A 15,077-nucleotide genomic window follows, 5' to 3' on the forward strand; every position below is an offset into this window, starting at 1 on the left:
ACCGGTCATTTATAACGTCGTATTTCTATATATCAAGACTGCGATGCCAACTATATTAAATATTATTAGCTCCCATCCATATTAGCTGAAATGAAACTTTAGGGCAATTTTCTGTTGTTGTAGGTTAACGTATATATCGGTTTGGCGTGGGTTTAAATCTCTATACCTATGACCTATAACTGAATACATTCAGTAGGCCATGCTGTATAATACGCGCCAGTTTTCCGAGGTAGCCTTTTTGTTGTGCGTTTAATTGAATACGTTTTTTAAGTATAACAATTATTGTGCTTTTTCCTCGAGATCAATCTATACCTTGGTGATCTTCATGCTGAGCAAGTCCAGACGAATTCGTTTATTTTTACTCAATTCTACTTGTATTGAGCTGGAGTGGGATGGAGCATGTAGACACCAGACACAGTTAAAATGTCTTTTTTTTGCGTGGCTACTGTGTTATCGTAACAAGCCTTTCGATGGTGTCACCATCTAATGTATAAGTTAAGATTCCACATGCTAAGCAAACACTTCTCGTGTGTTAATTAAATTGTTTCATTAATTTTGCAGTTTCAAATTCCCAAACCGCAAGCCTAATATAACACGTGCCGAAACTTTCGCAAAGCTTTTTGCAGATACAATATTACCTAATATAGGCAGCTAATAAATTCTCACTGCGTTTACGCTTCTAACTAACTAAGCATTTATTATAAAACTGCCACGAATTGTGAAATACCTAAAACAAGTCAAGTTAACCAATTGAAGTCAAGTGCGCTGCTTTTCAAAATCACCGCGAATATTAATACACCAATACACCTACACTTGTACTGTTAATACAGCTATACCAAACTTGAACTAATTTACCTGTCTCGTTAATCTATCAAAATAACCACAGAAAACAGCAATGGCCCACCGAGTTGCCATTCTCCCATGTAGTTTTGACAAGGTAGTTTTATTACCTTAATTTAACACAAGATAAATTTGATTTGCTGCTTCGGGTACAAAAACAAGGTAGAAAACGAAAACATCTATAAGAAATGAAAACAAGGAAGAAGTGCAAATCGGTATGTGAATCTAGTTATATATTACTTATTGGTAAAATACATACCACATCTATATTAGTTTAATATGTGGTTGAAAAATACCGAACTAAGTGTATTATACAAATAAAAATAATTGTTTCCAAAAGTACTATTTTAAAATGGATAAAATAAAATGGAAAATACCGATAAATCGCGATAACTTGTTATCGCAACGCATTAGACGAGTCGGCAAAAATAACTTTTAATCCTTCTGGAATGCTCCAAACACGCAATAAAATTACATTCCGCTGACTGGTCAGATAGGAGTTCAAATCAGGTCAGTCAATATTATCGTCGTTTTTTAAATGTGACGATTTTCAGATGACACCACCTTATATGACGTTGATCAAACACACATTGGCGGATGTCGTTAAACTTGTAAAACCAGGATTTTGCAAACCAACAATAACTTGAATTTACGATTTGTGCGCTTGGTAATTGGAGAATTTATATTGTACCTTAAATAACAAAGCACAAAGAAGTTTGACATAAATCTTGTTATTTATTTTGTATAGTAAAAACACACAATATTTCTTAGAGAAAACATATAGTGATTTAATCTTCGCAAAAGTTTAACCTATATATTTTTTATACTTTATAATATGAAAAGCGACCACACTTTATGGTTGTAGGCCAGTATTCGTTTTCTTATGGTTTATTCTTCAGTCGCTTCAACAAACCAGGTATGTTAAAAGTAATTAATTCGCTTTAATTAGATTTTCACTTTAGTAATTGCTTCTTACGTAGTCATCCACGCTTTGTACAGTCATATTTAGTCGAATCGAAAATCAAAATTGCATGAATGGGTATGAAAGTTATGCAGGCATTTCGATGTGACGTAATATGACGTAGATGCGAGAAGGATTCCGATAAGTATGACGTCATTTTACTCACTTTGGTATATTTGCCACGACAGACACCATGCATGTGAGTAAGTCCAAACTCTATCTACTTTGGGAAGCGTGAACGGAAATCTCGAGAGTTCCAAAGAAAGTTCAACCTATAGCGATGCGTGAGCAAACAAATGAGAGTTGCACAATCAGGTGATGTGTTTCGGCCGCAACGACTACTGGGCAAACATAGAAATGTATATAAGGCGTCCAGAGTCGTCACATCTTCAAGACAAGAAGATTGAGTCGCGGCAAACACGCCGCTGTTCCTGAAGAAACTGAAAACTTCGCCTTACAAGATGAAGCTGACTGTTATCATAACTTTGTGCGCCCTGACGACTTGTGCACTTGGAAAACCTGTAGATAAAAAAGCGGAGCTTAACTGTAAGTTTAAATATATTTTTTTTAAACATTGTTTTATCAGTAGTTTTTTATGGTTGCTTTTATATAGTGCTATTGGCTGTCATATTGCATTCTTGAATTTATACGCATATCTGTATTAAATACTAAATGAAATATGGAAAGAGTTGTATTAACTTTTGGCAAACTTTATTAGTAACAAATAAAACGGAAGCATTTTTAACCACGCTCGTTGAATACATAAATCTAAAAATAAAACAAAAACGGCATAGTGTTTTTTATTAAATATATTGAAAACACGAGTTTTGTTCAGAGATTCATATTGGTGGAAATTGCTAATTTAAAGCAATTTGCCTAATATCAAGTAAAACCTCTTGTAATTCTACTGCTTAAAGAAATATTCACGGGCACGTCATAGCAGGTCGTTACCTCTATAACATTTTAAGTTCCACCAACATTTTTCGCAAACTTTCAAAGAGTTGGGCGTCGTCAATCATGTCTGTAATCGCTTTTTATTTTATTTGCCAAACAACGTTGTCGAGGTCACCACACAAGCTAAGATTGCGGTGTGACGCACGATGCGTCGTTAACTTGTTGTCTTGCTTCCAAAGGATACTCTCTTAAAAAAGAGTTCACGATTGGAGAACGGCACGGACAGCAAAAGCTTAAACTTTTATGCCTTTAGTGTTTGGGTAGCAATGATCTTTCCTGATCTAGAGGTTGTCTCATTAATCTATGAACGACCGTTTGAAAATTTTACAGAATCATTCCGTAAAGTAACTGCCGACAAAATATTTATTTTACAGCGGCTTCAAATCTTTAAAACAAAGTTTTATTTTAACTACCTAGGCTCTCAAATAACCATGTAAATATTAATGCGTTTTTCCTCAGCAAAATGCTTCGAGGCCGGAGCACCTATCAGTTCGAAACCATTTGAAAAACCCGGGGATTGCGATCACTTTTATCAGGTATTTATCATGTTCGTTTTAAACTAGCCATCATGCTACAATTCCCACCCACATTTATTTAAACTATTTTTTGTCCTGTTGCTATAGAAGTCATTCTATTTTGTAAAGGTTCTCCTCATTGTAATCTTTTATTTATACCATTTTTTCCTTTGTTTTTAAGCACATTTGGTATTCCGAGTTAGGAAATATATTCTCCTTTTTGTTGACCGCATGACCGATACTTTTCGCGTATCAGCAGTTTTACGTCGGTGAACCTCGTAAATTATTGTTGAAAGAACGATAACTCGCAATGGACCCCTATAAACTCTCATAATTTTATGTTGACGAAACCTAAAGGAACGTCGCGACCCTTTGTGTTTTAACTGAATCGGGCAGTAAAACCTACGAAACTGTGTAAACGAATGACACGGGAGGGAAAAGAATACTTGACTTTTGATGAAATGATACTATTATATATTACTATATATTAAAATACAAAAAACGTTTATGTGACTTGATTTCGATTTTGAATGGTTCAAATTTTGTAAGTTAGGCTTTAAGATTTAAATGGTGCAACTTTGTTCTCATAAAAACTAAACGGATTTGATGTGATATAATTCTACCATTAAAAAAAACATAATCAATTACACGAACTGTCAATAAAAATGCCAGCATTCTATGATGATAAGTATATTTCTTAAAGATTCTTCAGATAACTAAATTGCTGCTTATCGCTATATAAAGTGTATTTACTGTGTATCTTTAATTGATTGGCAAATATCAATCCGATGACTTTGGTTGTTGCTCACCGCCGTTCTTATCTTTGCTCAAAGCAAACCAATTTGCTTTGACTTAGTCAACAATTAAATACACTTCAGACTCTATAACCTATTTCCATAAGATATCCGCTAAAACCTGGCTTTGATAACACCAAGATATCTAATCTCAACTTCTTTATGTCCGGTTCAATATTTGCGTTCCTAAAACCACTTTTATTTACATTGATTAAATGTCTACCCGAAAGTTAAATTTTGACGTTTATTTCATAATTCTTTCAGTGTTCGAATGGTTACCTCTACACGATGCCATGCGCTCCGGGCACAGCATTCAGTCCCGCTCTGAGCGTCTGCGACCACCCAGAAAACGTAGATGGGTGCGGAGGTAGTGCCAGTACACCAGCTCCACCAACCAAGCCAGCCGATAGTAAGTGATAAAATTTAACAGCAGCAGTTTTTTAAATCTGCATAACTAACTAATTATAATTTATTTTCGCATTACGTGTTACTCCTACAGAGTCCATCAGTGAGATGAGTACGTCACGTTGACATTTACTTTGTTTGCATTCCACATATTGTGGTTACAAGTTAATGGCTCCTATAAGTTCCGATGTGCGTCAGAAATTCTTTATTGATGACTAAGCACACTCTAAACCTGTCTCACTTTCCGCTTCAAGTTCGCTGACTCATGATAAGCAGCACTTAAGATTTCCGTTGAAGATATATTATAAGTAGACACTGAAGGGTGTCTTATAGACACCTATACAAATGTCTGATCAAAATTTGCATACATTTTCCCGCTCAATAGTGTTCAATTGGTATAAGTTTAACTTTAATAAAATTAACAGAAGAGTGCTTGGACTCTGATGGAAATGCAATTACCAAAGGACCCTTCGCAAATCCAGATGATTGTGCATTGTTCTATCAGGTAAAATGTTTATATTATTGGGGCGCGGATCTTTTTAAAAAATAATTCCAATGTATATATAGCTGATAATTTAGTCAACTATTGACGAACTACTGCACTTGGCCTGCCCAAATCCAACTACCATGCTAAATAAGACGGGTCGATGGAACACCATTTTATATGATGTGCAATGAGGCATTGTTGTTATTAACTCGTTATGCATGCACGTTAAAATAAATAAATTGTATAGTCGGGTGAGGGACATTTGATGGCAAACAGAACATTAAAAGAATTATAAAACTGTGTTCTCACGACTCCCATAGCCCGTTAAATGTTTAAAAACGTTTAGGATGTTTTTACATGATGTTCTAAATGTGTCCCGTCCCCCCACACCCTACTACAACCTTGTATCTATTTTTACAGTGTGTTGCCGGACAGCTTTACACATTGGGGTGCCCACCAGATTTAGTTTACAACCCAGCACTCAGCTATTGTGACTATCCGAAAAACGTCCCCAGTTGCGGAGGTGTAGCACCAACCAGCGCGCCAGAAACTACAACAAAGCCCTTTGACGGTGACTTTAAAAAATACTTTTTTTATAAAAAAAAAAACACAAAAAAAATGTCTAACTGGGCGTTAATTTTGAAATACGTGTTTTCAAATAAAATTTGTACATCGCCACACGTTTGATAAATATGTTTTGTGGGAAGACACTAAAGCAATTTAATTATAAAAAAATATTAAGAGTTGTTGGAAATAACTCTACACTGCTCCCCACTTTGGTATTGGGAACCATGAAACCACTGAACCGAAACATTTAAACTTTCCCGCGCTTTTGTCAAAAGTGAATTTACAAACAGTGCAGTACAATTTATGCGGCACATGTAGGACAGATGAATTTAAACCCGCATATTTTTAGTTAATAATCACAAATATATACTACAAAACAGAAACGCAAAACGCCACAGAATATAGTCATTACTCAGTTTTATTTTTTTGAATATATTTTAAAATGTATATTTTTTAGATGAATGTGTGGATGCGAACAACCAGCCCACCTCGACGGGACCATTTGAAAATCCAAACGATTGCAATTCATTCTACCAGGTTAGTCAGTTGTGCTGTTTTCAAGTAGTCATAGGGTAACGTCTATTTTAAAACTTTTATTTTGACTGTTGCGTATAAAGATTTAAAAAGATGTTACAATATAGCGTTTGTGTACATTCCGTACTGTCTATGGGTTTACTAAACACATTTGTGCTATATTGTATAACGAAATACACGAGTTTTAACTAGAAAGGTGTATAAATCAGTTTTCCCTGTTTAACCAGAGTAGGTTATATTAAACCGTGTATTATATACTGGTTTGGTGTTGTTTCGCTTTATAAAATGAGCTGTTACAAATTATTTAGATAAAAGTCATTTTAAGTAATTTCAAAATCTCTCAAGCTAACTGAATCAAACAAATTCATTATTACCAGTGTTCAAACGGCTATCTGCACATAAAGATTTGTCCAGACAACACATATTTTAACCCAGCAATAAGTGTGTGTGACCATGACAATGGTGAATGTGGTTCTGGGTCTGGCAGCAGCGGTTCTGGTGGCAGTGGAACTCCCGAAGTCACTTTATCTCCATTCGATAGTAAGCATAGTTTTATTAACGCATGGTTACAATAAAGTTTAAAGTAGCTCCTTTAGTTCAATGGTTGGATACTGCACAAGTTAACTATTCCTATGTATGCAACCTTGGGCTTTTGAAGGCATGTTTAAACTTTAATTTATAACAGAACTGTGCATGGATTCTGATGGCAAACCAATCAGTTCTAATCCATTTGAAAAGCCTGGAGATTGTGACAACTTCTACCAAGTAAGCCATTGCACACTGAATAAGACATTCTGTTATGTAAAATTTAACCTATCTGTATTTCAATGATCTACAGTGCTCCAATGGTTACCTCCATGTTATGCCATGCGCTCCAGGAACTGCATTCAACCCAGCAATAAGTGTGTGTGACCATCCATACAATGTTCCTGGTTGTGGTGCCCCAGCAGCAACAACAACAACTGAAGCACCAAAACCAACCACAAAACCATTTGACAGTAAGCATACTACACCCTTTAAATATTAGTTTAGTTTTGGCAAAGCATATTGGGGTTGCAGAAGCTATGTTTCAGTAATTAATACTAAATACTTATTCTATTTATCTATTCAATTACAGAGGAATGCTTGGATTCTAATGGCAAACCAATGAGCACTGGTCCATTTGAGAACCCTGGTGAATGTGACTCCTTCTACCAAGTAAGTGATTTAATTTTACAAAGACATGTTTAAACTTTAACCTATCTGTATTTCAATGATCTACAGTGCTCCAATGGTTACCTCCATGTTATGCCATGCGCTCCAGGAACTGCATTCAACCCAGCAATAAGTGTGTGTGACCATCCATACAATGTTCCTGGTTGTGGTGCCCCAGCAGCAACAACAACAACTGAAGCACCAAAACCAACCACAAAACCGTTTGATAGTAAGTTTTAAAATTCATAAGCACTCACTAACTAGCATTTAACAGGGGGCATTTTTTTGTAGTAACGATTTTTTAGTTATGTGGAAAAGAAGGTATTTTTACATTAATTTCAGGTACCATCAATTTAAACACACCTAAATTTCAACGTTTTTAAAAGGCTGTTACTACTATTGTAGGATTCATAGTAATTACCAAGTTAACACAGTCCTTTTCACACACTTTTTTATTTTTTTGTATTGGTTGAAGAGATAAATAAGTTTGTTTTGTAACTTACAGAGGAATGTTTGGATTCTAACAGCAAACCAATCAGCACTGGTCCATTTGAGAACCCTGGTGAATGTGACTCCTTCTACCAAGTAAGTGATTTAACTTGATAAAAACATGTTTATCTTTACGACTTTGCATGGACACTTTTAGTTGTATGCATATTTAAACAACATGCGCTTTCTTTTCCAACAGTGCTCCAATGGTTACCTCCATGTTATGCCATGCGCTCCAGGAACTGCATTCAACCCAGCAATAAGTGTGTGTGACCATCCATACAATGTTCCTGGTTGTGGTGCCCCAGCGGCAACAACAACAACTGAAGCACCAAAACCAACCACAAAACCATTTGATAGTAAGCATAATACACCCTTTAAATATTAGTTGGGTTCTAGCAAGTTGCCATTTAAATTGTTATAGCTACAGTCCGTTCCTACGAAAAGTCTCAGCACACTGTTGGTTTCCTATGGTATAGTCAAGTAAACAGGCAATTCTGAAATGCTCTTTTTATTAACAGAGGAATGCTTGGATTCTAACAGCAAACCAATCAGCACTGGTCCATTTGAGAACCCTGGTGAATGTGACTCCTTCTACCAAGTAAGTGATTTAACAAATACATGTTTATACTTTACGACTTTGCATGGACACTTTTAGTTGTATGCATATTTAAACAACATGCGCTTTCTTTTTAACAGTGCTCCAATGGTTACCTCCATGTTATGCCATGCGCTCCAGGAACTGCATTCAACCCAGCAATAAGTGTGTGTGACCATCCATACAATGTTCCTGGTTGTGGTGCCCCAGCAGCAACAACAACAACTGAAGCACCAAAACCAACCACAAAACCGTTTGATAGTAAGTTTTAAAATTCATAAGCACTCACTAACTAGCATTTAACAGGGGGCATTTTTTTGTAGTAACGATTTTTTAGTTATGTGGAAAAGAAGGTATTTTTACATTAATTTCAGGGACCATCAATTTAAACACACCTAAATTTCAACGTTTTTAAAAGGCTGTAACTACTATTGTAGGATTCATAGTAATTACCAAGTTAACACAGTCCTTTTCATACACTTTTTTTATTTTTTTGTATTGGTTGAAGAGATAAATAAGTTTGTTTTGTAACTTACAGAGGAATGTTTGGATTCTAACGGCAAACCAATCAGCACTGGTCCATTTGAGAACCCTGGTGAATGTGACTCCTTCTACCAAGTAAGTAATTTAACAAATACATGTTTATACTTTAAGACTTTTATTGACGCTTTTAGTTGTACGTATATTTAAATAACTCTTGCTTTATTTCCAACAGTGCTCCAATGGTTACCTCCATGTTATGCCATGCGCTCCAGGAACTGCATTCAACCCAGCAATAAGTGTGTGTGACCATCCATACAATGTTCCTGGTTGTGGTGCCCCAGCAGCAACAACAACAACCGAAGCACCAAAACCAACCACAAAACCATTTGACAGTAAGCATAATACACCCTTTAAATATTAGTTTAGTTTCAGCAAGTTGCATTTAATCATTAAAGTTTTTATTTTAAAAGTTTAGAATTGTTTTGCTTTCTTTTGTTTGTACCGCTTAAATGGCTAAATATATCTTTGATCGTGCTTATAAAGATGTAATATACAGTACCAACAATGAACGAACAAAAGTATTGAGTTATACAGCTCCTAGATTATGTCTACAGTAATCTTTAATGCAAGAAATTTACATAAGTTTTCAAATTGTTGTTTATCGCAAACATATTAGTGAGTTTTACTTAATTTACAAAACGTTTTTGTTTAAATCACAGAGGAATGCTTGGATTCTAATGGAAAGCCAATCAGCACTGGTCCATTTGAGAACCCTGGTGAATGTGACTCCTTCTACCAAGTAAGTGATTTAGCTACAAAATACATGTTTATACTGAAACTTTTTATTGAAATTTTAGCTGTTGTACGTATATTTAAACAACATACGTTTTCTTATCAACAGTGCTCCAATGGTTACCTCCATGTTATGCCATGCGCTCCAGGAACTGCATTCAACCCAGCAATAAGCGTGTGTGACCATCCATACAATGTTCCTGGTTGTGGTGCCCCAGCAGCAACAACAACAACCGAAGCACCAAAACCAACCACAAAACCATTCGACAGTAAGTTCTTCACAAAATATCCTAATTTGTTGCTGTATTTTTGCTTTAAAATATCGTAACTTTAATTTACAATATCAAGATTTTCACTGATCCAAAATACAGTGGTAAGAGCATTTGCATTGTAACCATAAAATTGGGTTTGAGGCTTGATTTGATACTGTTATTATTGTTTACATGTGTCTTGTCATTGGGCCAAACATATATTGGCTATTGCTAAAATACAGTTGTGACTAATTTGTGGTCTAAATTGTTGACCATATAGATAAAATAGTGAAATATTAAACCTACCTACAAAATTGCATACTTAGTAACTTGTAACAGACTGTAAAACATTAAATAGCACACTACATTGTTATACCTTAGGTTGCCATGCTACTTTAGAATATCTAAGTGCTATTCAATATTTTTATGTAGAAGCAAATTCTGCTAATGTTTTTTACATTTACAATGCGACTGTGAATCATTGTAAAATTAAAGTTTTAACATTTAAAACACAACTGCTGTATGTAGTTGTACTTATAATATTTTATGCTCACAAATGGGTTTGTATTGAATTAACAGAGGAATGCTTGGATTCTAACGGCAAACCAATCAGCACTGGTCCATTTGAGAACCCTGGTGAATGTGACTCCTTCTACCAAGTAAGCAATTTAGCTACAAAATACATGTTTATACTTTGACTTATCTGTTTTTTATTAATCAACAGTGCTCCAATGGTTACCTCCATGTTATGCCATGCGCTCCAGGAACTGCATTCAACCCAGCAATAAGTGTGTGTGACCATCCATACAATGTTCCTGGTTGTGGTGCCCCAGCGGCAACAACAACAACTGAAGCACCAAAACCAACCACAAAACCATTTGATAGTAAGATATATTAACTTTTTAAAGATATACATACAGTTGTCTAATTACTTTTCAAAAAATTTGCTGTTTGCTTAACTCATTCTTGCTCACAAGTACAATTTTTGTTTTTTTTTATATTCCTGTAACAATATTGCTCTGCTAACAAAGAGTTAAATTTACAGAGGAGTGTTTGGATTCTGATGGCAAACCATTCAGTTCCAATCCGTTTGAAAAAAATGGAGATTGTGACAACTTCTACCAAGTAAGTACTCACATTTTTCTATACGAATTTTACTTTATGCATATTTAAACATCTTATACAATAACAACAGTGCTTCAATGTTTTTTTTTTGCAATCGAAAACTTGTTTTACTCCAATGGTTACTTGTGTACTTTTTTTTGCAATTTTAACAACACATATTTTATTGACAGTGCTCCAATGGTTATTTGTACACAATGCCATGCGCTCCAGGAACTGCATTCAACCCAGCAATTGGTGTGTGTGACTACCCTTACAATGTACCTGGTTGTGGAGGTACCTCAGCCCCAACAACAGTTCCACCAACCCAAGCACCAACAATAGACCGTAAGTGCTTATGGCTCATTCATACACATAGACCACATTAGAGGTTTCTGGAATAGCATGTAACCCCAATTTTGACTACAGCCCCATTTGGCCTAGTATGTTATGGTATTCTCAGTTTTACACCTGTTACAAATATGTGTAAGCAGCGTTGAGTGGTAGAATATTCTATTTTACATATTATTAATTACAATACTTCTTACAATGGTTTGTAAATGTAATTATAATTGTTACAACCACCAAAGGAAACATACAGTAGGGTGGGGGAAGAAGGGACATCTTTAACACACAATATCGAAATATTCTGATAGTGTTTTAAACAAATAACAATGGTTTATGGGAGTCATGAGAATACAGTTTTATAGTTCCTTGACTATATTTTGTGTACTACAAAATTGACAAGAAAACAGAATGAGTAAGTGTCCCATCTTTTCTCACTCTACTATACATGTTGTTTAAAAACAACACAGTTTATTCAACACTCGCCGCATCAGAGAAATCGCCCATAGTTTAATAGCATCAACTAAGCTGGAAAAAATGCAAAAAAAGTCATTTCGTTCTTTAAAACCTATGACTCTGCATATACACAGTGTTAAAATTATCTTTTCCATTCTGCCTAACCATTCTAAAAAGCCATTATATATTCTGTTAAATTTACAGCAAAATGCGTGGATTCTAATGGCAAACCAATGAGCACTGGTCCATTTGAAAAACCTGGAGATTGTGACCACTTCTATCAAGTAAGTACTCACACTTTCATATTGATACCTTCTGTTTTGTTTCCTACTAAACAATTAAACCCTGGTGAATGTGACTCCTTCTACCAAGAAATTATCCAGGCTTTTTATAAAACCTTCTATTTTGTACACATTTAATCACGGTATACCTTCTTTTCCAACAGTGCTCCAATGGTTACCTCCATGTTATGCCATGTGGTCCAGGAACTGCGTTCAACCCAGCAATAAGTGTGTGTGATTGGCCGTACAATGTTCCTGGTTGTGGTGCCCCAGCAGCAACAACAACAACCGAAGCACCAAAAACAACATCACCACCATTTAATGGTAAATCTTTGCATTCCCTATGCTCTGTGTTTGACATGCTGTGTTAGTAACCTATTATTGGGCTTTTACCTAACTACTAACTGATCTATTGCTTAAAATTCATTATATTAGAATTATACCATTGTGGGCGTATGTGTCCTTGGGTAAGACACTTAACGGCAATTGCTCCAACCTAGTGGTCACTAATGGGTTGTCTAAATTATCACCGATTTATAAAAAATGTTTTAAAAGTAGAACCACAAAGTTACATTTGTAACTTTTCCGTCCATGCAAGGATAAAGCAAGTTACATTCATTTATTATCACTTGCACTAAGTATTTAAACTATATTTGTTACACTGAATGAGTGAATGAAATGAATAAACACACTGCTTCTGGTCTACAGCTCAATGCGTGGATTCTAATGGCAAACCAATGAGCACTGGTCCATTTGAAAAACCTGAAGATTGTGACAACTTCTACCAAGTAAGTGATTACACTTTTTATAATAGCTTCTATTTTATGTGACTTTTAAACACCCTATGCCTTCCATTCGACAGTGCTCTAATGGTTACCTTCATACAATGCCATGCGCTCCAGGAACTGCATTCAACCCAGCAATTGGTGTGTGTGATTGGCCTAAGAACGTTCCTGGTTGTGGTGCCTCAAGCGGTAAGACACATTTTTTTCGAACTCAATACCACCGGGTTCAAGGCTTGTCCCCGTTACAATTGTGGGATTACATAGTCCCTTAACGGCAATTGCTCCAACCCATTGGCCACTAATGAGTTGTCCAAATTATCAGTCATATATAAAAAATTAAAATGGAAAAAAAATAATCACCCATAAAGTAGCATGCATGGTAACTCGTAAGCTGGCATGAGGTGTATGAACACCCGTGTTATAACGACTGTCATTTTCCGGCCACGCGAGGATAAATAAGTTACATTCATTCGTTTATTCATTCGTTTATTCATTCATTTATTCATTCATTCACCTTAACAACCTAAACGACAAATCTGAACCTTTTTACAGGCGGTTCGCCGACGTGTAAGGACGCAGATGATAAACCACTAAGTACTGGTCCGTTTGAGAAACCTGGTGATTGTACACATTTCTACCAGTGTGGAGCAGGTTAGTTATATCTCAATATATATTCTGAGGCTAAGAATAGGCTGCAGTATCCCTCTATTAGTTTTCATTCTTTTTTTATCGCCCCATTTTGTAGTAAACAAAAAAAATTTAAAGACTTATAAACCATATCATTAAGACTACCAGAGACCGTTGTTAATTGTTTAAAACACGATCAGAATACTTGGATAATATGTGCTAAAGGTGTCCAATCCCATACACCACAGTACTATATGATGGGGACTTAAAACTGGCATTTTATTTGACTGACCAAGTCCTCTAAATAACATTTGTATCTGTAGGTATCTTGTACGTCATGCCTTGCGCAAGTGGCACAGTTTTCAACCCAACGTTATCTGTGTGTGATTGGTCACACAATGTTCCTGGTTGTTAAGGTAAAGTATTTAGAAAAAAAATAAAATAATTTTATAAAAAAAAAAAGAAATTACGTTTTTTTTTGGAAAAACGTTAAAACATTTCCTTAAGTTATTTAAAATATCATATAAATTATGTCTTTACCGAGAAGAATTCTAAACGCTTGAATCAAAATACTAAATTATTCAAATATTCACAGATGCTTCCAAGTGCTTCTGCTGACGAAAAGTTATTTTATTTGTAAGTATATGTTGTTATATGTTTGGTAGGGGTAATCTGGTTTATGTTTCCATTCTCGTTTATCTCATTTGGCAGACGACAAAGAATATTAAAAAAAGAAAAAAAGAACTATATCCCCACGATTTTCAAATTAGTTGTTAAATTATTATTAATAATTAGAGATCATTATCTGCTAACGATATCTCCACAGTAGAATAACACAGACATTCAGATTCCTACTTTTTACAGATTTTGCCAATTCTTTATAATTCCACAAGCCAGCGGTGATGCTTCGACATAAAGATTTATTCGCAGCTGCTTTTATTATATTCTGCACAAGTTTTCAATCCAAAACCTTGATACTGTAATTCTTGCCGTCTTTAGGCTTATATGATGCACGTAGTTGTTGAATGCTCAATAAATCAATGCAATGTTTGTATTCTCTTTTCGTATGCATTTCTGCTGTTGTCCTTGGGCAAGACACTAAAGGGAAATTGCTTCAATCGTTATGAATTTTAACGGAAAGCCTGTATAGCCACTGTCGTGCCTCCGCCGCGCATTGCTGGTTAAATGAGTCACATAAATTAATATATACCATTGGGCTATTTAAACACGAATCGCAGATTACTGTCTGCATGTCGTCTTGCACGTTCAGGCTACAGGGCTTGTTTACTTTGGGCTGTTTTTAAAATATCGTACTGTGTGGGTATAAGATGGGATACTGTTAGCACCTAACAGTATAAGTATTGCTTGGTCGTATTTTACTAATTAGCCACGCCCTTTAAAAGTTGCTGGACTACAGTTATATATTTCTGTAAATAGCCGTAGTTTACTACCAAATTGGAGGAGAAAATGGAATGAAAACATGTCCCATCTTACCCCACCTTATACAGAATGTTACGCAGCCATCCCTATTTTAACTGATTACGTCGCTCCGTTAAGTTTCGGTGACATCGTATTTCTATATAAGTCACAGATCGTAGCACTATATACCGACCAAGTG

General features: G+C 35.5%; 1 protein-coding gene across 10 annotated transcripts; it reads left to right on the forward strand.

The window, feature by feature from the left end:
- Window positions 1-2,182: 2,182 nt before the first annotated feature.
- LOC100185438 (chondroitin proteoglycan 1-like) lies at window positions 2,183-14,516 on the forward strand. Of its 10 annotated transcripts, XM_002120888.5 has the most exons (31): window positions 2,184-2,347; window positions 3,215-3,291; window positions 4,329-4,473; window positions 4,895-4,974; window positions 5,377-5,527; window positions 5,981-6,060; window positions 6,435-6,597; window positions 6,743-6,822; window positions 6,896-7,055; window positions 7,175-7,254; window positions 7,321-7,480; window positions 7,757-7,836; window positions 7,940-8,099; window positions 8,262-8,341; window positions 8,440-8,599; window positions 8,877-8,956; window positions 9,054-9,213; window positions 9,541-9,620; window positions 9,723-9,882; window positions 10,444-10,523; window positions 10,589-10,748; window positions 10,910-10,989; window positions 11,160-11,313; window positions 11,971-12,050; window positions 12,212-12,371; window positions 12,756-12,835; window positions 12,910-13,021; window positions 13,385-13,483; window positions 13,783-13,875; window positions 14,055-14,095; window positions 14,324-14,516. In XM_002120888.5, the coding sequence occupies exons 1-29, from the start codon at window positions 2,263-2,265 to the stop codon at window positions 13,872-13,874; spliced, it is 3,318 nt and encodes a 1,105-aa protein (XP_002120924.3). In that variant the 5' UTR covers window positions 2,184-2,262; the 3' UTR covers window position 13,875; window positions 14,055-14,095; window positions 14,324-14,516. The 10 variants fall into 10 exon arrangements, with proteins under 10 accessions (XP_026694528.1, XP_026694527.1, XP_002120924.3 ...); XM_026838719.1 differs by lacking the exons at window positions 11,160-11,313; window positions 11,971-12,050; XM_026838722.1 differs by lacking the exons at window positions 9,541-9,620; window positions 9,723-9,882.
- Window positions 14,517-15,077: the final 561 nt, after the last annotated feature.

This window comes from Ciona intestinalis, unplaced genomic scaffold (genome assembly GCF_000224145.3).
Source record: "Ciona intestinalis unplaced genomic scaffold, KH HT000105.2, whole genome shotgun sequence".
NCBI classification, from domain to species: domain Eukaryota; kingdom Metazoa; phylum Chordata; class Ascidiacea; order Phlebobranchia; family Cionidae; genus Ciona; species Ciona intestinalis.

What these genes read in the sequence shown, in the direction of transcription:
- LOC100185438 (XM_002120888.5), top strand. Translation starts at nt 2,263, where the DNA reads ATGAAGCTGACTGTTATCATAACTTTGTGCGCCCTGACGACTTGTGCA. An exon ending in ACCAACCAAGCCAGCCGATA is followed by an intron (nt 4,474 to 4,894) that starts GTAAGTGATAAA and finishes TAAAATTAACAG; the next exon opens with AAGAGTGCTTGGACTCTGAT. An exon ending in AATGTGACTCCTTCTACCAA is followed by an intron (nt 8,342 to 8,439) that starts GTAAGTGATTTA and finishes TCTTTTTAACAG; the next exon opens with TGCTCCAATGGTTACCTCCA.